Source organism: Bos javanicus, chromosome 29, assembly GCF_032452875.1.
Source record: "Bos javanicus breed banteng chromosome 29, ARS-OSU_banteng_1.0, whole genome shotgun sequence".
Lineage (NCBI taxonomy): Eukaryota > Metazoa > Chordata > Mammalia > Artiodactyla > Bovidae > Bos > Bos javanicus.
In genome coordinates this window covers 32819299-32844177 of record NC_083896.1, presented here as the reverse complement: position 1 = coordinate 32844177, position 24879 = coordinate 32819299, and the positions used below count along the sequence as shown (strand labels likewise).

The 24879-nt window shown below is 37.1% G+C and overlaps 1 protein-coding gene across 4 annotated transcripts in view; it reads left to right on the top strand.

Annotated features, from left to right (window-relative positions):
• The window catches only part of ARHGAP32 (Rho GTPase activating protein 32), a 203479-nt gene that overhangs the window by 84384 nt on the left and 94216 nt on the right, over window positions 1–24879 (top strand). For 2 of the 4 annotated variants that reach the window (XM_061406426.1, XM_061406431.1), the window contains exons 3-5: window positions 11986–12077; window positions 12607–12648; window positions 13022–13106. In XM_061406426.1, the coding sequence (XP_061262410.1) occupies window positions 11986–12077; window positions 12607–12648; window positions 13022–13106 (219 nt within the window). The remainder of the gene's footprint in view (window positions 1–11985; window positions 12078–12606; window positions 12649–13021; window positions 13107–24879) is intronic. The other 2 variants (XM_061406428.1, XM_061406432.1) reach the window with 1 other exon arrangement.

The following is a 24879-nucleotide window of genomic DNA, read 5'->3' as shown; positions in this document are numbered from 1 at the left end:
TCTTTTGTCCATGTAAAACTCTTTCACAGTTTTCTCCTGTATTTTGATAGCCTGCAGTAAATCTACATTGAGTTTATTGAATGGGAAGAAAGGTGATATTTGTTATGTGGTGGTTCATTTACTCTGTATTAAAATGTCATATGCTATATACATGGAAAGTGATTGAATTCTGTTTCCTGGAGTTCCCATTGGTTTGTCTATGGAAATTACTGTTTGTATCATATGTTTTTAGCATCTTTTATTTTTACATTGGTACTCTAATTTTTTTATGTGTAAACTTCTTGAAGGCAGGTGCTACAATTTTATGTTTTCTTTAAAAATGATTATACTCAATAAATAGTACATTGCATGGTTGCAAAAAGCGTACAGTGAATGATGAAAAGGATATAAATGAGATTTGAACTGCTATTTTGCTACACTCTATCTAGAAAGTTATACTAATTTTAATGAGGACATAAGAGTAAAGAAAGTTGGGAACCTTTTTCTCTTTCAATAATAGTCTGTATTAAATATTATGTTGAGAATAAAGTTTATTATTAAGAGAAACCCTTATAAATGTTTCTCCAAAACAATTTCATGTATTTAATGTTTTAGTAACTTTAGAAATAAAAGGGTGTAAGTATTGAACTTTTATTGATTTGTGTTGTATGGCCAGAATATTAGTTTTTTAATACATATCTAAAAGAAAATCAGAGATTTCTGAATTGCTAAAAATTGTATAAATAATCATTTTTAAATTGAGATATAATTGCTATATTATGAATTAGTTTCAGGTATACTATACAATATAATGTTTCTGTATATGGGTATATTGTGAAATGTTCACCATGAGTCTAGTTAACATCCATTACCAATACATAGCTGCAGATTTTTTTTCTTGTGATGAGAACTTTTAAGATTTACTCATTTAGCAACTTTCAAATACACGATACTGTAAATTTTGTGTTTTACTATAGTAACCACACTGTACTTTATATCCCAGGACTTACTTATTTAAATAGCTGGAAGTTTGAACTCTTTGACTACCTGAATCCATTTTGCTTACCTACCTTTACAGCCACCAATCTGTTCTCTGTATCTTTGGTTCAGTTAAATTAATTATATATTTTTAAAGCCTCCACATATAAGTAAAATCATATGGTATTAGTCTTTCTCTTTTTCACTTATTTCACTTAGCATAATGCCCTCAAAGTCCATTCATATTGTTGTAAATGGTAAGATTTCTTTCTTTTTATGGCTGAATAACATTCCTTTGTTTTATATATACCACGTTTTCTTTATCCATTCATCAACCAGTGAATACTTAGGTTGCTTCCAGTTTTTGGCTAATGTGAAGAATTCTGCAATGAACAAAGATATGGAGATACTTTTTCAAATTAGGCTGTTCATTCTCTTAAGATAAATACCCAGAAGTGGAATTGCCGAATTACATGGTAGTTCCAGTTTTCATTTTGTGTGGAATCTCCATAATGTTTTCTGAAGTGGCAGCACCAGTTTGTATTTATACTACAAGGGCACAAAGGTACTGTTTTCTCTTTTCTCCACATCCTGGCTGATGCATGTTTCTTTATCTTTTTGATAGTAACTGTTCTAACAGGTAGGAAGTGATAACCTGTTGTGGTTTTGATTTGCATTTCCCTGATGGTTAGTGATGTTAAGGGCCCTTCCATGTACAGGTTAGCTGTTTGTAAGTCTTCTCTGGAAAAATGTCTATTCAGAGCCTCTGCCCATTTTTCTAATTGGGTTTCTTTTTTTTTGCTGTTAAGTGAGTCCTTTTATATTTTGAGTATTAATCTCTTAACAGATAGATGATTTGTACGAATTTTCTCCCATGTTATGGGTTACCTTTCCATTTGGTCGATGGCCTCCTTCACTGTGCAGAAGCTTTGAGTCTGATGTGGTCTCACTTGTTTATTTTTGTTTCTCTTGCTTTTGCTTTTGTTGTCAAATGCAAGAAATCTTCTCCAGGACTGATGTCAAGGAGCCTGTTACTATGTCTTTTCTTAGGAGTTTAATGGCTTCACATATTATGTTCCAGTCTTTAATCCTTTTGAGTTCGTTTTTGTGTGTGTTATAAGATAGTGGTTCAGTTTTGTTCTTTTGCATGTGACTGTCCAGTTTTCCTGACACCATTTGTGAAGACACTGTCCTTTTTCCATTCTGTACTCTTGGCTTCTTTGTTGTATTTTATTGGCAGTATACAAATGGATTGATTTCTGGGCTTTTTATATTTTTCCATTCATCTTTGTGTCTCTTTTTATGTCAATATCATACTGTTTTGACTACTGTAGCTTTGTAATATAGTTTGAAATCAGGAAGCGTGATGCTTCCAGCTTTGTCCTTCTTTCTCAAGGTTGCTTTGACTCTTCCATGTCTTTTGTGGTTCCATACAAATTTTAAAACTTTTATTTTTGTGAAAAATGCCTGTGGTAAGGATTGCAGTAGATCTAAAGATTGCTTTGAATAGAGTAAGCATTTTAGCATAATTCTCCCGATCCATGGGCATCTTTCTTTTGCTTGTGTCTTTTTTACTTTTTTTTCACCCATGTCTTACAATTTTCAGTGTTCATGTCTTTTGCCTCCTTTGTTAAGTAAATTCCTGGGTATTCTTTTTATTCAATTTATTGAATCTCAGTTGTAAATGAAATTGTTTTAATTTCTCTGTTAGTTCACTGTTAGCTTATAGAAGTGGAACTGATTTTTGTATAGTGATTTTTGCATCATGAAGCTTTGCCAACTTTATTCTAACAGTTGTGTGTGTGTGTGTGTGTGTGTGTAGTCTTTAGGATTTTTTTATATAATAATATCATGTCATCTGTAAATAGTGATTGTAAAACTATCACTTTCCAGTTTGGGTGCCTTTTGTTTCTTTCCCTTGCCTAATTGCTCTGGCTAGGACTTTCAACTGTGTTGAAAAGATGGGGCAAGATGAGCATTGTTGTCTTTTTCCTGATCCTAGGGGAAAAGTTTTTATCTTTTCATTGTTGAGCATGTTATCTGTGGCTGTGTCAGATATAGCTTTTATTATGTTGAGATATATTTGCTCTGTACTTGGCTTTGTTGAGAGTTTTTTTTTTTAATATCATAAATGGATGTTGAATTTTGTCACATGCTTTTTCTCCATCTATTGAGATGTCGTATGATTTTTTTTATTTTTAAAAAATTTTTTTTTAATTTTATTTTTAAACTTTACATAACTGTATTAGTTTTGCCAAATATCAAAATGAATCCATCACAGGTATACATGTGCTCCCCATCCTGAACCCTCCTCCCTCCTCCCTCCCCATACCATCCCTCTGGGTCGTCCCAGTGCACTAGCCCCAAGCATCCAGTATCGTGCATTGAACCTGGACTGGCATCTCGTTTCATACATGATATTTTACATGTTTCAATGCCATTCTCCCAAATCTTCCCACCCTCTCCCTCTCCCACAGAGTCCATAAGACTGTTCCATACATCAGCGTCACTTTTGCTGTCTCGTACACAGGGTTATTGTTATCATCTTTCTAAATTCCATATATATGCATTAGTATACTGTATTGGTGTTTTTCCTTACTTCACTCTGTATAATAGGCTCCAGTTTCATCCACCTCATTAGAACTGATTCAAATGTATTCTTTTTAATGGCTGAGTAATACTCCATTGTGTATATGTACCACAGCTTTCTTATCCATTCATCTGCTGATGGACATCTAGGTTGCTTCCATGTCCTGGCTATTATAAACAGTGCTGCGATGAACATTGGGGTACACGTGTCTCTTTCCCTTCTGGTTTCCTCAGTGTGTATGCCCAGCCGTGGGATTGCTGGATCATAAGGCAGTTCTATTTCCAGTTTTTTAAGGAATCTCCACACTGTTCTCCATAGTGGCTGTACTAGTTTGCATTCCCACCAACAGTGTAAGAGGGTTCCCTTTCCTCCACACCCTCTCCAGCATTTATTATTTGTAGATGATTTTTTTTTAATCCTTCATTTTGTTAATGTCATGTATCATGTTGATTGATTTGCAGATGTTGGACCAGGCTAGTATCCCTGGATTAAATCCCATTTGATCAAGGGTGTGTGATCCTTTTGATGTATTGTTAAATTTGCTTTGCTAATATTTTGTTGAGGCTTTTCGTATCAATGTTCACCAGAGATACTGGCCTGTAATTTTCTTTCCTTGTTGCATCCTTGTTTTGCTTTGGTATCAGTGTAACTCTGGACTTTTAAAACAAGTTTGGAAGAGTTTCCTCCTCTTTTATATTTTGGAAGAGTTTGGCAAGAATTGGTATTGATTCTTCTTTCAATCTTTGGTAGAATCACTGGTTAAACCACCTGGTCCTGGACTTTTGTTGATTGGGAGCCTTTTAATTACTGATTTAATCACCTTAGTAGTGATTGATCTGTAGTACATAGTCATTTTTAAGTCAAAAGTAGTAAACCTTAAAAGAGGCCTCTGTCCTTTTGTGATTTATGGCTTATAATTTATTTATTATTCTTCATAAATTTGTAGCTAAAACTTAAAGTTTTTAAAGAAACCTCTTAAAAAGCTATAGAATTTTTCTAAATTACTGATTGAAATAATTTGCAGTTATTTAACAGTGAAATAATTTAGTAAATAAATATTAGGATCTTAAAAAAATAAGATCAAAAACTTGAAAAGAGAGAATCTTTCACCAGTTTTAAATATTTTAACTTAAATTGTCATTTAAGTTAAATTCATTTAACTTAAATTCTCAGTGTTTTTCCATTCACTTTATGTTTAGTATTGATCATTGCAAAATTCTCAAAATGGAGCCTGGTAATTCTTGAAATTTTTTGTTAGTAACAATTTCTCATTTCAGTTTCCTTTTCTACTTTAAAGTAAATGTGTTCAAGGCTCAGGGCTAAAAGCAGGTCATGTTGTAGCAAATGAACTTATTACTGATAAATTAAAGTCAATGGTCTTGGTTGAAAATGTTCACACACATGCTAACAACCAGAGTCAGGAAAATTAAAACCAGTCATAAATTCTGAACTTCCAAAATACAAAAAAATTAAAAAGGAAGACAAAAGGTTAATGCTCAGTGTTGTCAGCATTGCTTGTGCTCAGCCACATTCTGTCCCCTTCCTTGGCCTTTTCTCCCTCTCTCAGCCCTCTTCCGGATTCTCCGCCCCGCGCCCCCCCCTTTCTCTCTCTCTCACACACACACATACATACACACATGCAGAAATTCACACTTGCAAACTGCAGTCACCGTCACTTACTCCTGAAGGGTTGACTCTTGTCCTGTCTCTCTCCCACTGAATGTTGGCGTTCACACTGCCTGTGCATTGTCTGTGTTAATTTCTTGCCAGACTTTACTGTTCCTGCAGGTTCACTGTCATCTTTGTACAGATGACTGCCACGTCCATAACTCTAGCCTGGTAAGAATTCATTTCCCACTAGGAGGTTCTGTAGGAACCACAAACTACAGATTTTCATGAAGTCCCATCTTTCCTCTCCCTGAAGTGAGTTGCTTCTTTTTAACTTTACAGGTTACGTTAATAATGCTGACTTTATTCCAGTCCCCCCAAGTTCAGAACCTTGCATTTGTTATACATGGTTTCATTTCATTTTTCTTAAAAGCAGAACCTTGATCATTTTGCTCCAGTCGCACTGTCCTCCTTGCTTTTTCTCAAATATGCCGAGCATGGCACTACTTCCGGGCCTTGCGTTTCTATTTGCTGCAACTGGGAAGTGTTCTTCCTGCAGGGTCTGCACAGCTTGCCCGTGCTCTACCTTCAGATCCCCTTCACGTGTCACACTTCAGGCTGCCTTTACGTGTACCTCCAGTGGAGTCCCAGCCCTGTCCTCCTCTCTGTCTTACACTGTTTGAATTTTCTCTGTGGTACTTGCAAATACTGAGTATTTATGATTATTACCTTTCTTTTTCATTAGGGTATAAGCTCCTTGAGTATGAGGACTTGATCACTGTTGTTTACTGTTGTAGCATCTGTGACCAGCATAGTAAATTATAAGTAAATAATTTTTGAATGAATGAAATTGTCATTCTCTGGACAGATTGAACTATTTGTTTCTCTTTGAAAAATATCCTGAATTTTCCTACTTCTTTGTATCCTTTCCCAAATATTAAAATGAGTTTTTGTCACTTTTCTCTTTTTTTCCCATTTCTCTCTTTTCTTTTTTTTTAAAATAAAAGTGAGACCATTGGTACATTTTTCTTAGACTTTTCAATAATACCCGTGGGCTTTTCCCTTTTCTATTGCCTACTTTGTCTTAACTGATGTATAATTGACTTACAGTATTCTGTTGGTTTCAGGTGTTCAACACAGTGATTTGATATCTTTATACATTATAAAATGAACACCAGGATAAATCTAGTTAACACCTGTCACCATACAGAGTCCCTAACTTGAGTCAGCCATGCTGTCTATTACGTCCTCATGACTAACTTAACTTTATAGCTGGAAGTTGGTACCTCTTTATCCACTCCACTTTATCATGCACGCTGCCGCCCTCCTCTCCTCTGCTGACTACCAGGATGTGCTATCTGTGATCTATCTCTGCTTCGTTGTGTTTCTTTGTTTTGTTGTTTTGATTCCACATATAAGAGAGTATTTGTCTTTGACTTATTTCACTTAGCACTTTGAGGACAAAGTCCCTTCATGTTGTTGAAATGGCAGGATTTCATTCTTAAATTTATGGATGAGTAATACTCCTCTGTGTATGTGTGTGATTGTGTGTGGGTGGGTGTTTGTTCGTGTGTGTTCTGGGTTAGGGAGCATAGAAAGAGACAGGATAAAACATTGCCAGTTCTTATTTTTTCAAGTTTTCAGTATCAAATTATGTTTTCCTGAAATGGATGCCCTTTAATCTGTGTGGTTTAACTGGTTCAGACTGTGGAGAAACAAATACTTTCCTTATTACAGATGACACTTTTTTTTATTTTCCCAGATTGTATTTTTTTTTTTTTAAACCAGTGAGGATTTCTTTTATGGCTTATGTTTAACTTGTGGTATACTCTACAGCCTTATAGGAAGTCAGTTTATTGCGGAGATAGATGCATAGGGAATTTAATTGTAAATGGTGGGTGCTTTTATGAACATGGTATGTTCATTAAGTAGTATGTTCCATAGCCTCTGTTGTCTCTTTAATTTTCTGTTGATGAGTGGCACTATTTCTGTGACGTTGATATAAATTATGTTTTGGAAGCATAAATAAGTGATGATTATAGCATAGCATAGCATAACATGGATAAACTGGGAAAATTGTGTTTTCCAAGAATGAATGTACTTAATGAGTATTTTCTTTTCTTTTTTTTTTAAATTTATTTATTTTAATTGGAGGCTAATTACTTTACAATATTGTATTAGTTTTGCCATACATCAACATGAATCCACCACGGGTGTACACGTGTTCCCCATCCTGACCCCCCCTCCCATCTCCCTCCCCATACCATCCCTCCAGGTCATCCCAGTGCACCAGCCCTGAGCATCCTGTATCATGCATCGAACCTGGACTGGCGATTGATTTCATATGTGATACTATACATGTTTCAATACTACTCTCCCATATCATCCCACCCTCGCCCTCTCCCACAGAGTCCAAAAGACTGTTCTATACATCTGTGTCTCTTTTGCTGTCTCACATACAGGGTTATCATTACCATCTTTCTAAATTGCATATATATGAATTAGTATACTGTATTGATGTTTTTCTTTCTGGCTTATTTCACTGTATATAATAGGCTCCAGTTTCATCCACCTCTTAATGAGTATTTTCTAAAGGAGAAATTTCTTAACTTTTGATTTAGAGTGACAGAATAAAATGGTTCAAGCTAGGTACTTTCAATAGAAGTATAAGAAAATTTATTTCATCAAAGAATAATATGTAGGTGAAAATGTTAGCTTATCAGACAATTGAGGAATAGTGCTATATTTTCCTTTTAATTTTGTTTACTGATTCTTAAAAGAATTAATGATACCACTTTTTATGCCTGGGACATCTCTGGACTATGGGAAAATATTGCTGGACAAAACATACATGGTTATAGGTATGTTTGAACTGTTGATTCAACAATTGATTGAATCAACTTGTTGAACTGTTGGTTCAAAAATATTTTCTCAAATCCACTCATGCTTCTTGGACCATTGGTTCATTTGCCTAATTATTGCCATTTTGTGTTTTTAGGCAGAGTCCTCCTGTCAGGCCCATTTAGAGAGCCCGTGACTTTACCTCTGTGTCACGTTTCTACCTCCTGTCTAGTGGTTGTGGTTGCAGAGGTGTGTGCTCCCTAGTATGTCTGCCTGTGTGGATCATAGACCCGGCAGGCTTCCTTAGTTTATCCGTGGATGTGTGTTAGGGACAATGGCCTATCTAGCACAGAAAGCCTGTTTGCAAAAGACAGTTAATATTTTAGTTTTCATTCTGCCAAATAAAGTTATCACCATTTACCAACCTGGGCCAGTGCATTCTTTTTTTTTTTAAACTCCTTTATATTTAAATTTTGAGTCAGTTTATGAATAATTTACAGAACAAATGTTGTAAATCCATTATGTTAGAAATTTTAATGTGAATTTAAGCATAGCAGACCTCTTTACGTCAAGTGAATTTTGATGCACAGATATCATAGAAGTCGAAAGAATGTTGTCCAGGTTGTTGCAAAATTTTATATAATGAAGTCCTTTCAGTTGAATGACTGACTAGAGGTCTCATTTTTTTTCACAGATGGATATAATCATCAGTCTGAGATGTCATATTAATACATATGGTCAATTTCACGCACGTTATTAGAAGCTCACGTGCCACTTGCTGTTTATTCACATCCAACACTTAACGTGTCTAATCATTGTAACAAATCTTTGTCAGTTTACTCTTTTCTGTTATGGATGAAAAGTGGAATATATGGAATTCTTACATATATTCAATGAAAAGAAAATGCCAAAGTCAGCAAGCTTTTAAAGTATTTTTTTTTCTACTGAGGTATAATTGATTTATAATGTTATATGAATTTCAGGTATACCACATAAAGTACCTTCTTTAAAGATGATGCAACAATTTGGGCAACATAACATAAAAACTAGGTAATGATTTATTTCACTACTGCGTCAATGTCGTAGGTCGGTGGTTGACAAATTCAACTTACTGGCTGCTTGTTTTTGCAAGTAAATTTTTTTTTAGCATGAATCTATATTAAGTCATTTACACATGGCTGCTTCTGTGTTGTAAAATAGTTGAGTTGTGGGAGAGACAGTGTGGTCCATAAACTTAAAATATTTACCATCTGACCCTTTAAGAGAAAATTTGCCAACTCCTTTTCTCTGTGTTTCCTTTATTTTCATTTTTTTTAAAAAAGCTGTATTTTTAAAATTTTAGACTTTTCTAGTGTGGTAGGATTAAGAATGATGAGAGGCACTGATGAAATAATACCTAGGAGTTTGAAGGAACTCTCTCTCAAGATAGAGGAAAAATAAAACTGAGATCCTATATTAGATTTATGAAAAGGTTCAATGAATCCATAATGTAATTGCAGGATGGAATGAGTTCTATTTCATTACTAAAGAATATAATGACATTTTTTCCCTTTGGAAAACCTGTAGGACAGAATAAGAAGACTCTGTGAACAATTCATGATGAAACATCAACCCTTATAAATAAACTAAGGAAGTTTAACTGTTGTTATCTATAGCAAGTTTAACCATAGTAAGGACAAAAGCCTTGGACAAAATGGGTCCCGTTGTTCCTGATGGTGTTTTTATATCCAGTGTTAATTCTTGTAAGTTCATACGTTGTTACCTCATATTTTTCAAAAGTCATGGATTTGAACATTTAATCTGTCTTGGCTAGTTTTTTTAAAATAAGAAACATTTTTAAAAGTTGAGATCATGTTATGAATCTCCTCCCTTTTTTATTTTATTGAGATATAAAATTGAAGTGTAACACTATATTAGTTTCAGGTGGACACGAGTATGATTTGATATTTGTATACACTGAAAGATCACAACAATAAGTCTGATGATTTGATATTTGTATGCATTGTGAAAGATCACAACAATAAGTCTGATTCACCTCTGTAACCATACATAGTTAACAAATCTTTTTTCTTTTTTTTCTCTTGTGATGAATACTGTTAAGATCTACTCTCTTAGCAATTTTCAGATGTCCAAGACAGTGTTATGAATTTTAGCTACTGTGCTGTGCATTAAGTTCCCATGACTTTTTTGTTTTATTGCCAGAAGTTTATATCTTTTGACCTCTTCACCTTTTTCACCTCTCTCTCCCCATTCCCACCTCTGGCAACCACCAGTCTGTTCTCTGTGTCTATGAGCTTGGTTTGGTTTTGTATTGATTTGATTTTAGATTCCACATGTAGATGAAACCAGAGTATTTGTCTTTTTCTGACTTGACTTGACTTAGCATAATGCCCTCAAGGTCCATCTAAGTTGTTGCAGATGGAAAGGTTTTGTTCTTTTTAAAGGTTAAGTAGTAGTCTATTGTGTGTATTTACCTTCTTTGGGAATCCCCTCTTAACTCATTTAAAATACTCAATCCACATTATTCTTCCCTACTGCATTATTTGACATTGGCTATAGCAGATACGCAGATGACACCACCCTTATGGCAGAAAGTGAAAAGGAACTCAAAAGCCTCTTGATTAAAGTGAAAGTGGAGAGTGAAAAAGTTGGCTTAAAGCTCAACATTCAGAAAACGAAGATCATGGCATCCGGTCCCATCACTTCATGGGAAATAGATGGGGAGACAGTGGAAACAGTGTCAGACTTCGTTTTTGGGGCTCCAAAATCACTGCAGATGGTGACTGCGGCCATGAAATTAAAAGATGCTTACTCCTTGGAAGAAAAGTTATGACCAACCTAGCATATTGAAAAGCAGAGACATTACTTTGCCAACAAAGGTCCATCTAGTCCAGGCTATGGTTTTTCCAGTGGTCATGTATGGATGTGAGAGTTGGACTGTGAAGAAGGCTGAGCGCCGAAGAATTGATGCTTTGTGAACTGTGGTGTTGGAGAAGACTCTTGAGAGTCCCTTGGACTGCAAGGAGATCCAACCAGTCCATTCTGAAGGAGATCGGCCCTGGGATTTCTTTGGAAGGAATGATGCTAAGGCTGAAACTCCAGTACTTTGGCCACTTCATGCCAAGAGTTGACTCATTGGAAAAGACTCTGATGCTGGGAGGGATTGGGGGCAGGAGGAGAAGGGGACGACAAAGGATGAGATGGCTGGATGGCATCACTGACTGGATGGACGTGAGTCTGAGTGAACTCCGGGAGTTGGTGATGGACAGGGAAGCCTGGAGTGCTGCGATTCATGGGGTCGCAAAGAGTCGGACACAACTGAGCGACTGAACTGAACTGATAGCAGTTTTTTTTCTGTGACAAGTCATAGATTGTATAGCATAAGTTTGTTTTTTTAAGATAGATATTTGGATTTGCTGTTTGCTTTCTCTGGAGTGTGAAGAATCTTTTGATTTTCCAGTTTCTGTTGTTAAAATGATGCAGCTGAATGTATCACTAAAATTAAAAAACCACTAAGAAAACTAGCAGACTAAGGGTAGTTTGGAGGTATTACATAGATGGAACTTTCAAATATTAGTGTGAAAAATGTATGTTGTGATCTCCTAATTATGTTCACATTGTCACTTAAATTTTTATTAATCATCATAACCAGGGTTATTTTGTTCCAGTAGCTTTGGGGGGAGAATTTAGTTTGTGCTGAGGCACATGATGCAATAACTGATCTCAAAATGTGATTATAAGAGAATGAAAATTCTTAGTTTGACAGAAAATTATTCCTTTTACAGTAAGGTTAAATATTTTTAGGTGACTATTTTTCCTTGTTCTTAGCAATTAAAAGTCAAGTAAGTTATAATTTTAAGAGATTATTAAATCAGTATGCATTTCTTTTGGTATGGAGTTAGGACCATTAAAATGAGCTATAATCTGCTTTTTAAAATGTATTCATAATAAAGGAATGGTCATAAATCTTTTGTCTTTGTTTTTTTAAGGCCAGAGGAGCAGATGTTCCAGAAATTCCTGGAGACCTTAGTCTTAAGACATGTGGCAGTACAGCCAGTATGAAGGTTAAACATGTGAAAAAGTAAGTATAATATTACAGTGAGTTTTAAGTGAGTTCCAATAAATGAAAACCAGTTCTTTAGTTCTCCTAAAACTTTTATCCAGATTTCTTACTAAATGAGCTCTTACTGTCCATACATTGAATAATACAGTTATAACTCAGCTGTTAGTAGAACAGGTCTGAAGATTACATATCTAAAAATATACTTGAATTTTGTTCTTGGAATAACTTTCATGTCATTTTCTGTTAGGTTGCGTTTGTTCAATAGTAACAATCCAAGTATATCTTTGTTGGTACCTTTAATACAAGCTCTCAGTCATTTAGAAAAGTCAGTTTTGGTATTTTGAGTTAGGATATTGCTGTTTCTCAGCTCTGCATTTGAAAAAGCCTGACATGGATGCCAGTGTTTGACTCTGAAGTGAAATATCTGAGGATGTCCATTTCAGTTTTAGAGAGAAAAAGCATCTTTTCACCTGGTAAAGGGTTAGATAGCTATGTTTTTATCCTAAGTGGAGGAAAGACAAGGATAAAATTTTCATTCTGCATCCAGACCCACCAATCCAGGACTGATGGGCTGTGACAACATTCACAGGTAAAGGCTGGTTTTGTGTTTTGTGGTGGGAATGCTGCTTCTGCTTAGAGCAGGCTGTTCACAGTCTCCGTGACATTTACCGAAAGCAGAGTTTTTCTAGGGCCATTGACATGGGTCAGAATCAGGAGAGTACTGTAGCAATGCTTTTTATTTATTTATTTTTTTGTTTTGGTTTTGACCTGTGCACTGAATGTAATTTCCATTTGACTCTGTGTTTCTGAAAAGGTTTGAGTGGATATATGTGCTCATGCGCATGTGCTTATTAAACGTTTTGCTTGTTGCATGGGCTCTTAAACCTGTTTTATTTCCTCCTCAGGCTTAGTAATTTTAACTGTTCCAGGATCTTGTCTCTCATGTATTTCATGTACTGCAGGTTGCCCTTCACTAAAGGTCACTTTCCGAAGATGGCTGAATGCGCACATTTCCATTATGAGAACGTTGAGTTTGGCAGCATACAGGTATATTTGAGATATTTCCTACATACTGAAGCGAGGCGTATTTATGTCTATATCTGTGTATCTGATAGGTGACACCGAGAAGTAGTTTTTCCTATTGATGTCTTGTTGGTTGATGTGAAAATTTCTATTCTTTTCTGTTGACCAATATTTGACATGTGATGAATCCTATTTCAAGTAGTATTTCAAGAAACAGTATAATCCAATCAGTATACGTTTCAGAATTTCTATCAGATTCCTAGACCGTTCTGCAGCATGAACTGTTTTAGTTCTTACCTGATTCCTGGATAGGGTCGTAGTGGTGATGGATAAATCAGAGTCAGGGTGAAGGCAGAGTAGGATTAGGGAGAGAAGTGCTAATGGAATTTTTTTTCAGTGTTTTTCTTATTGTGAAGTATATTACGTGTAGCCATGTATATAAAACACATACATTTATACATATGTATTATATGCATATTTATGTACATTTTACAGTCTAGGTTAAGAGAGAAATTTCTTGTGTCCCTCTTGTTGTTGCATTTGTCTTCCCTACCCCATGGTTACTTATATCATTACTTTTGTGGTATTTATTACCTTACATCTTTTAAATAGTTTTACTGTCTGTATGCATTCCTAATCAATATGGTCTTTAGCTTTACTTGCTTTTGAGCTTTATATAATTGGAATTATTCTAATTTGTTCAGCAAATATTTATTGAGCAAGTACTCTGTATGAGGCACTGTTTTAGGTGCTTTGGCTGTGCTAGTGAACAACAGCAACCAAAATCAAAGACCCATTCTTAAGGAGCGCAGAAGATGTCCAAGAACATAAGCGCTATTGTCAAAAGAGTAGAGCAGGGTAAGAAGGGTCAGGGGTCACTGGGGGTGGGTGGGTAGCCCACCCATCAAACCAGGGTGCGCTTCATTATTGAATGTATTCTTTCTTGCTTCTTTCATTTAACATTGGGAAATTTATTCCTGTGGATGTATATAGATATAGTTTGTTCAGTTTGTTCGGAGCTGTGTACTAATTCATAGTGTGCATATGTCACAAGTAATTTACTAATTCTTTCATTTGTCTGAAATTTGGGTCATTGTCAGTTTTTGGCTTTAAGCTTAAACAGCATCTCCGTGAACTTTGTTTTGCATGAAACCTGATGTACAAATGCCAAACTACTTTTTAAAGTGGTTTACAAATGTATACTTCCATAAGCAGTAAACAGTAGTTGTCCCACATTCTTCCCACATTCTTGGTTGTTTGATACTTGTTAATTTTTACCAGTCTGATAAGGACGTGTTTCTCTCTCAGTCAGTCAGTCAGTTCAGTCGCTCAGTCGTGTCCGACTCTTTGCGACCCCATGAATCGCAGCACGCCAGGCCTCCCTGTCCATCACCAACTCCTGGAGTTCACTCAGTCTCACATCCATCGAGTCAGTGATGCCATCCAGCCATCTCATCCTCTGTCGACCCCTTCTCCTCTTGCTCCCAATCCCTCCCAGCATCAGAGTCTTTTCCAATGAGTCAGCTCTTCACATGAGGTGGCCAAAGTACTGGAGTTTCAGCTTTAGCATCATTCCTTCCAAAGAAATCCCAGGGCTGATCTCCTTCAGAATGGCCTGGTTGGATCTCTTTGCAGTCCAAGGGACTCTCAAGAGTCTTCTCCAACACCACAGATCAAAAGCATCAATTCTTTGGCGCTCAGCCTTCTTCACAGTCCAACTCTCACATCCATACATGACCACAGGAAAAACCATAGCCTTGACCAGATGGACCTTTGTTGGCAAAGTAATGTCTCTGCTTTTGAATATGCTATCTAGGTTGGTCATAACTTTCCTTCCAAGGAGTAAGCATCTTTTAATTTCATGGCCGCAGTCACCATCTGCAGTGATTTTGGAGCCCAAAAAATAAAGTCGGACACTGTTTCCACTGTTTCCTCATCTATTTCCCATGAAGTGATGGGACCGGATGCCATGATCTTCGTTTTCTGAATGTTGAGCTTTAAGTCAACTTTTCCACTCTCCACTTTCACTTTCATCAAGAGGCTTTTTAGTTCCTCTTCACTTTCTGCCATAAAGGTGGTGTCATCTGCATGTCTGAGGTTCTCACTGCATTTTAATTAGCTGTCTCCTAGTTTCTGATACAGTTGCTCATCTTTTCAAATGTTTACTGTGCATTTGAGAGTCCTAGTTTTTTAAACTCTAGATCAGCCTTTTGCTTGTTGTCTGTTACAGATTTGCTTATATTTTTCTTATTCATTCAGGGAAATGCTTCACATAGTTTGGATGGTAGTCTTCATGTTGCCTCTAGTCCTTTGTTGTTTTTGTATGTGAACTGAAAATACTTTCTCTCACACTGTGGCCTGTTTTTTTAATTTTATTCTGCTTTTAGTATGTAGATTATTTTATTCTTTATTTTATGTAATTGTGTATTTGTATAAATCTTCCAACTTGTGGTTTCCCTGTCATATTTCAGATGATCGTCCCTACTCTGAAGTGATGAAGATATTTTCCTAATTTTTTTTCTTAAAGGTTTCATAGTTTTGACTTTAACATTCAAGTTACTTGTAATTGTTATATATATATAGTGTAAAAGGAGCAGTGTTAATAATTTAGAACCCCTAGTGTGACAACCAGCCAGTGGACATAAACTCTAGCACTGGGGCCGAGCCTTGATGCCCTTCCCCTGTGCAGGGAACTGTCCTTATAGTAGCATGGGTCATTGGTGAGACAGTATTTCAATATTTTAGCACTGTGGTACCCACCAGCCTTTTAAAAAAGAGTACAACCTTATTTTAAAATATGACCAGCTGTATTAGTCAGAGTTCTGTAGTGAAACAGCAAAATTGTGTGTGTGTGTGAATATGTGTAAGGATTGTGTGTGTGTGTGAATATGTGCAAGGATTGTGTGTGTGTGTGAATATGTGCAAGGATTGTGTGTGTGTGAATATGTGTAAGGATTGTGTGTGTGTGTGAATATGTGTAAGGATTGTGTGTGTGTGTGAATATGTGTAAGGATTGTGTGTGTATGTGAATATGTGTAAGGATTGTGTGTGTGTGAATATGTGCAAGGATTGTGTGTGTGTATGTGTAAGGATTGTGTGTGTGTGTGAATATGTGTAAGGATTGTGTGTGTGTGTGAATATGTGTAAGGAGAGAGAGAGAGGTTTTAAGGGTTGGCTCATGTGGTTGTAGAGACTTCATGAGTCCAGACTCTCCAGAGGAGGCTAAAGACCAGGGGCAGAGCTGCTATTGCAGTTAGAGCTAGGGTGCTCTGCTGTCAGAGTTCCCTCTACTTCATGGGAGGTCAGTCTTCTTTTCTGTTAAGACTTGCAACTGACTGAAGGGTAATCTTTTCTCCTTCCCCTCTCCCTTTCCATTATGAAGGGTAATCTACTTTATTCAAAGTCAACTGAATTAAATGTTAATGTCATCTAAAAACCAGCAGTAACATTTGGTATAATGTTTGGCGAAAAGTTGACACATAAAATTAACTATCACAGTCTACCCCTTTCAGCTTGGCAGTCCTTAAACCACACTTATCACCAAAAAAAAACAATAATAAGGTCATATTTCTGTCTAGCATGATTAGCTATTTTTTGTACAACTGAAACCACTAACCCTTTTCCTAGAGAAGGATGCAAAGTCCTTGGGTAGTGTTTGCGCTTCTTGATAACCCATAACTAAAATACTATGATGTAAAGTTAAAAATACTTAAATACCATGATATACATCTTACATCATATAAGGCAATAAGAGGGGGAAGAAAACGCAAGTATTTGCTTCTTGTGCATGTATGCCTGCATGCGTGTAAACACACTGCACACAAATATATTCATAGTAAAATAAGGGGTAAGCACTCTTGACAAGTATAGTTCTTGGTTCTGTGAATGGTGGTGTTACAGTTGCCTTCATCCACTACTCATTCTATATTTTCCTCAGCAAGAACTTCAGCTGATTGTGGTTCTTTACCTGGTAAGATGACCCAAATCTTCATTCTGGGTCTGGCCATTAATAGTCCTGCCTGAATTGGGTTCTTGTTATTTTCCATTGAGTTTATGATGGGGTATGGTGATACTAAGAGATACCCTGGGGGGTCCCATACAGTCAGACTACTCTGCGTTACTTCCATCACAGTACAGTTGACCAGTTTCCCCCATAGTGAGGATCAGTTGTACCAGCCAACAGCATAATTCCCTTCTTTGCTTGTTGATTTAAAGGTATAAGGAACCCAGAGGAGCTCAACAACAGTCTTAACTTCCAGTTCTGTATCTTCTAGTGGAAACATTCCTCCCTTTGGAACTAAGACCTCTAGGCCAGCAGAGCATTATAGTTGTGATGACAGGAAGCACCAATTTTGCTAGTGAGTCACTAAGAGTAACACTTGAGTGGTGCCACTCCCATTTTCCACCCCCTTGATTCCTAGTTCTTCCTTCTGACTAAAGACACGAATGACTTTGTATCTAATAGTAAAGAGAGCATGGGTCTTGGATACTTAGACTCAAACACTGTTAAGAGACAAGGTTTCTGGACTAAGGCACATATGATATCTTTGAACATTTTTGTCAAACCAATGAATATAGTAAAACTTTCATTTCCCTAATGATTAGTAATGTTCATCATCTTTTCATATACTTATTGTCATTTGATAATTTCAAATCGTCTTTGGAGAAATATTTAGAAATCCTTTCTGCATTTTTGAATAGTCAAGAGCTTCCCTGGTGGCTCAGACGATAAAGCGTCTGCCTGCAATGCGGGAGACCTGGGTTTGATTCCTGGGTTGGGAAGATCCCCTGGAGAAGGAAATGGCAATCCACTCCAGCACTCTTGCTTGGAAAATCCCATGGACGGAAGAGCCTGATAGGCTACAGTCCATGGGGTCGAAAAGAGTCGGACATGACTGAGCGACTTCACTTCTTCTGCATTTTTGAATTGAGTTGTGTAGTTTTTTTGGTCGTTGGGTTTTAGAAATTCTTTACATAATAGCCTATTGTGCTTTTAATTTAAAGTGAGTCTTCTTATAGACAGCATTATATTTGGATCATGTATTTTTTTAATCATTGTGTCCATCTTTGTCTTTTGGTAGTCAAGTTTAATCCATTTCATCCATAGTAATTACTGATCAGAAAGAATTATTTGTCATTTTGCTATTTTTTCTATATATATTATAGATTTCTTGACCCTTATTTTCTGTATTAGTCCTATCTTGCTTTTAGTTAATATTTTGGTAGTGAAATATTTAAATTCCTTTCTCATTTCCTTTTGTATCTATCTATAGATGTTTTCTTTGTGGTTACCGTGGGGATTACATTTAACATCCAAAAGCTATGGCACTAATTTTACCAGCTTAACTTCCGTGACATACACAAGTTCTGCTCCTTTACAGCTTGATCCTCACACCTTTCAGTTGTTGATATCATACAATTACATCTTTTTATATTGTATGCTCTAAAACATAAACTAACAATTCTTTTGAATAGTCTCTTAAATTATGTAGAAAACAAAATGTAGGGTTACAGACTAAATCTCCAGTACTCACTTTTAGACTTATAATTTTGAAAAAGTATCAGTTTCTTAAGTCATGTAGAAAACAAAAACTGACGATAAAGTGTTGTTACACAATCCCAGCTTTTATGGTTGCCCGAGTTTTTACCTTTACTGGGGTCTTTATTTGTTTGTATGTTTTCTAATTCTTATCAAGTGTCTTTTCGTTGCAACCTGCAGGACTCCCTTGAGAATTTCTTGCAAAATATGCCTGATGTTAGTGAACTTCTTCAGCTTTTGTTTATTTGGGAATGTCTTATTTTATGTCTCACTTTTGATGGGTGCTTTGCTGGTTATAGTATTCTTGGTTGACAATTTTATTCTTTCAGAAATTTGAATTTGTTGGCCCACTGCCTTCTGGCCTCCAAAGTTTTTGATAAGAAATCTAGTAACCTCACTGAAGATTCCTCATATGTGACTAGTTGCTTCTCGCTTGCGACTTTTAAGACTCTCTCATTGTATTTGGCATTTGGAAGTTTGGTTATAATATGTCTTGTATGGGTTTCTTGAAGTTCATCTTGGAGTTTGTTGGGATTCTTGGCTATTTATATTTGTATCATCAATAAAGTTTGGTAAGTATTCAGCGAGTATTCAAATATTCTGTCTACCCTTTGTCTGTTTCATTCTGAGACTCCCACAAGTCCCTTAGGCTCTATTCACTTTTCTTCACCCTTTTTTTCCCCCTGTGCCTCAGAATCAGAAATTTCCATTGAGTAAACCTTATCTTCAGGTTTACTGATTCTTTCTCTAGTTACTCACATTTGCACTTAAGTCTCTTTTGTGAATATTCACTGGTTATTGTGCTTTCAGGTATAGAATTTCTTTTTAGAAACTTCTTTTTGTTGGTATTTCCATTTTGTTGATATTTCCATTTTGTTCATATGTCATTTTCTTTACTTTTCCCACATTGTCCTTTGGTTTTGGAGAGCATCTTTAAGGCGATTGGCATAAAGTCTTTTCCTAATAGATCCACTATCTTTTTTTTTGCAGATTGTTTCTGTTGATTTATTTTTTTGCTTTGAACTAGCCATAGTTTCTGTTTCTTTGTGTACCTTGTGGTTTTTTGTTGATTTGGACATTTGAATCTTAAAAGTAGCAAGAAAGAAGCAGCTAGTCACATACCATCCAGTCTATCCTAAAGGAAGTAAGTCCTGAATATTCATTGGAAGGACTTTTGCTGAAGCTGAAACTCCAGTACTTTGGCCACCTGATGTGAAGAACTGACTCATTTGAAAAGATCCTGATGCTGGGAAAGATTGAAGGCAGGAGGAGAAGGGGATGACAGATGATGAGATGGTTGGATGGCAACACTGACTCAATGGACATGAGTTTGAGTAAACTCTAGGAGTTGGTGATGGACAGGAAGGCCTGGCGTGCTGCAGTCCATGGGGTTGCAAAGTGACTGAGTTACTGAACTGAACTGAGTCACATGCAAGTAGTAACGTGGCAACTCTGGAAATCTGATTTTCCCTTTTCCCTAAGGTTCTCTGTTTTTGTTTATTATTATTTTTTAAAACTTGTTGGTCACTGTGTGCCAAGGACTAGCCTGATGTTTAAACTTAAGGTCTCCTCAGGTATTTCCTGAGTCTTCACTTCCCCATGGACCTGTGTGTGGTCACTTCCTGATTTCCCCCACATATGCGATCGCTTTAGAATGTCCTAGTCTGTGTCTGGCTCCCCAAAAGGGGAAAAGAAAAATTAAGAAGGGAAAGGAGCACTGGCCTTTAAAATTCTGTGGAAGTGGCTTCAGGCAGTGGGGGAGGGTTTTCCAACAATATGTAATAACAGTGACTATCTGCCTGTTGGCACCTCTGCTCTCTGGAGCAGCAGTTTTCAGAGCATGGATCCTTCTCTTTTGTGGGATGGGGTCCTTCTGCACCCTGGTTCTCACAAGCTGCGTGCAGGCTGCTCCTTGAGTGTATGTGGCATGTACTGGGCAGCTGCTGCTGTGCTGAGAGGTAGATGGACCACGATTCACCACAGTTTATCCTCCAAGCCTTCCCCTGGAAGTCCCAAGCCTCCAGTGGACTCCAGAGTTACAGAATAATTGTATCAGATTCTGCCAGAATCTGGAAAATTCCTGGTGCTTCCTACTCCACCATCTTCCCAGAATCCTCCTTCTCAGAGTCCTTACTTACTTTTAACATGGGATTGACAGTATGTTCTGAGGAGAAAGTAAGTGGGAAAACTTAGTAAAATGAGTCTGGAAGAGGTGATGAACCTTGGACTTGGCACCTCTGGTTTATCCTAACAAATATTCATCCTGTCAGATGACTGACTCAGTTGTTGTCTATTAATATGTCCCAATGGTAGGACATTCTGCAGTTGCATACCTTTTTTTTAAAATTCTGATTTGTTCAATTTCTTTTAGACTTACAGATTTCTTATTTTCATATTAATATCTCTTTTTCTTCCTCAGATAGTGAGAATTTGTAGTTGCAATAGGCCATTGTATACTAGAAAATATCACTGTCCCCTAAATATTTAAAATCTGATAGTATTTAACTTTAAGGCTTTGATTTATAAAATAAAAATAATTATTCTTAATCCTATATGTTATAAATTCTGATTCTCAACTTTATTTAGATGGAAAGACACAATTGCTTATAAAATAATTTAGATGTAAAGATTAATTTGGACCAGTAATATCATTGGATCATAAACAAGGCTGAGTGCTGAAAAATTGATGCTTTCAAACTATGGTGTTGGAGAAGACTCTTGAGAGTCCCTTGGACAGCAGGGAGATCAAACCAGTCAGTCCTAAAGGAAATCAGTCCTAAATATTCATTGGAAGGACTGATGCTAAAGCTTAAGCTCCAGTACTTTGGGCACCAGATGTGAGGAGCTGACTCATTGGAAAAGGCCCTGATGCTGGGAAAGATTGAGGGCAGGAGGAGAAAGGGACGACAGAGGATGAGATGCTTAGATGGCATAATCGACTCAATGGACATGAGTTTGAACAAACTCCGGGAGATGGTGAAGGACAGGGAAGTCTGGCATGCTGCAGTCCATGGGGTTGCAGAGAGTTGGACATGACTAAGTGACTGAACAACAACAACAAATGCTTTAGATTGCACGGCTATGCTCAAATCCTGTTTCAGCTCAATTCTAGCAGACCTTAGGGCTTACCTCATAGCTCAGTTGGTAAAGAATCCGCCTGCAATGCAGGAGACCCCGGTTTGATTCCTGGGTCAGATGATTCTCTGGAGAAGGGATAGGCTACCCACTCCAGTATTCTCCGGCTACCCTTGTGGCTCAGCCGGTTAAGAATCCGCCTGCAGTATGGGAGACTTGGGTTCGATCCTTGGGTTGGGAATATCCCCAGGAGAGGGGAAAGGGCTACCCACTCCAAAACTCTGGCCTGGAGAATTCCATGGACTGTGAAGTCCTTGGGATCGCAAGGAGTCTGACACAACTGAGCGACTTTCACTTTAGCCTATCTCTGGCTTTCCAGTTCAAGAATCAGTTCACTGTCTTCAGTTGTAATATGTGGTGTAAGATGGCATTGTCCTGTTGAGGAGTAAAAGGATACTGGTGTGGGGTGGAATGGGTGTGGCACTCATTGTGCCATACAGTCTTGCCCTCAGTGGAGATTATTAGTTATGCTTGGTCTTGTTTACCTTAATTCTGAAAAGGAAGTACGGTTCCTGGATACTCTAGAATAACTAGATGACAGCTAATGTTCCCTCTAGCTGAGATGCACTGTGAGCTCTGTCTTAAATGAGCTGGGGATGTGACAGAGTGAAGAAGCAAAAGGATGTAGTGACACAGGCAGAAGAGGCTGTACCACATCATGTTCTTAGTTTAGTCCACTTTCACATGGAGCAGGAAGAAGCTGTTTTTTAAAAATTAGAATCATTACTCTAGTCACAGAAATAGGTTGCTGAAACATCTGTATTCCTGGAACACAACCCTACTTCCAGGCTGTATATTTTAAAAATAAATTCCCTTTTTTACTCAGTCAGGATTTTATGATTTTTATATCTGTGTTCATTAACGATGTTAGTCTGTATATTGTACTTGTTCACTAACCTGAGTTAGAGAACTTCACCGCCCCATGACCTTTTAAAAATAAATGTCTTGAGATAATTTGTAGACATGGGAATTACCTGTTCATTGAAAATTTAGAATTTTCCTGTTTGGTTTCCAGGAGACTTAATCTGTACCATTTCAGCTTATCGATATAATTTGATTATTGGTCTAGTCTAGATTATTGGTCTGGTTTTGTTGATTGGTTTCTTTTTAGGTCTAATCAGTGTCTCCTTAGGTCGGTTTTTATCTTCTATATTTTCATAGAAAAGGGTCCATTTAATGTAGGTCTTCATATTTGCGGGTGTAAGTTATTGTGTACAGATATTCTTAACGCTTGGTCTTATCAAGAAACCAACTTGGAATTTTATTCATCAACTTGAGACTTTTTGTCTTCTCCCTTCCTTCATTTCTCTCTCCCTATTATTAACTTAAATCCTAAGCAAACTTTTTTCCTTAGATAAATAAAATTTTATAGATATTCTTGATACTTCATTTGTTTTTGGCCACTGTTTTTTAATAAGTGCATTTGAGTTTGGACATTTTTCTCCCTGAGAGAAAATTCTACAGAATTCGACATTTAAGTTTTAAATTTTGTTTAGAGAAATTGAAACCAGAAAAAACAAGATAAACAATACTTACTAGAAAGAGCTTGCTGCTACTGCTGCTGCTGCTAAGTCGCCTCAGTCGTGTCCAACTCTGTGTGACCCCGTAGACAGCAACCCACCAGGCTCCACCGTCCCTGGGATTCTCCAGGCAAGAACACTGGAGTGGGTTGCCAGTTCCTTCTCCAATGCATGAAAGTGAAAAGTGAAAGTGACATTGCTCAGTCATGTCCAACTCTAGCGACCCCATGGACTGCAGCCTGCCAGGCTCTTCCGTCCATGGGATTTTCTAGGCAAAAGTACTGGAGTGGGGTGCCATTGCCTTCTCCCAGAAAGAGCTTATTATTTATTAATTAAAACTGCATGTCATTTTAAATTCTGTAAATTTATTATCTTTATTGCACTTCTCTTTGTGGATCAAGTCCTTTGTCCAAAAAACAAAAAAGATTTATTCACATTCACAAGCTGTTTTTCAGTAAGAAGGAAAAGCATCTCTTGCCACGTGTAGATACAGTTTATTCAGCTTTAAGCTGTTGAGGCATTAGGCTCTGCTGTGCTTGGTGTGACAGCGCCATCTAGTGTACAGGATATGTGTGGTTTTCATTCTCTTATTCAGTTATCTGGAGAAGGCGATGGCACCCCACTCGAGCACTCTTGCCTGGAAAATCCCATGGACGGAGGAGCCTGGTGGACTGCCGTCTATGGGCTCGCACAGAGTCAGACACGACTGAAGCGACTTAGCGGCATTCAGTTATCTGAAAGTGTTAGTCACTCTGTCCTGTCTTGTGTCTTTGTGACCCCATAGACTGCAACCTGCCAGGCACCTCTGCGCATGAAATTGTGAACCTGTAAATTAATGTTTCTTTTTATTGGATTTCATATAAAGGATTAAGTTAAATTAACCCGAATGCAAGAGCTCAGATTTTGACTGAAATACAGCACAGAAAAAGTATGAATTTAATACTTGTCTCCTGAGGGTTCTCTGCTAAAGCTGCTATGCATGGGATTCAGAAATGCTACTGTGGTGTCATTCTTAAAATTAGGTTGTGCATTTTTTTTCAGTTAACACTTTCTGTCAGCAGACTCATTTGTATCAGCAGACACGTTCTTGCCTTGATACTGAGAATGTGGGGAAAGGTCATAGAGTTTGATCCAACTGTAGAAATGTTGAGAAGTAAAAATATAAAATATAAACAAAAAGGCCCTGAATTTTTATTTAAATGAAATAATTGGGATTATAATAAAAAAATACTAGCCAGTATTTATTGAATGCTTTCTGTGAACCAGATGTGATACTAAGTGTACTAAGTTATACTAAGTACTTTTGTATGTTGTTTCTGCAGTCAGTCCCGTAACAGCACTGTAGCACTGTAATGTTATTGACTCTTCAAAACAGTTTCAGTTGAGGAACCAGAGGTAGAAGGAGTGTAAGAACTTACCTAAGGTCACAGCTGCTAAGTGGTGGGGGTCTGTGTTTGAATCAAGGCTGTAGAGCTATTCTGAACATTCTTTTGTGAAAGTACTAGAAAAGGATACACTGACAAAACTACTGTCTTAAGCAGGAATGAACCAGAATTTTGAAATAGCCGACACCTTCAGTGTATTTGAAGGTAAAAAAGTGTGA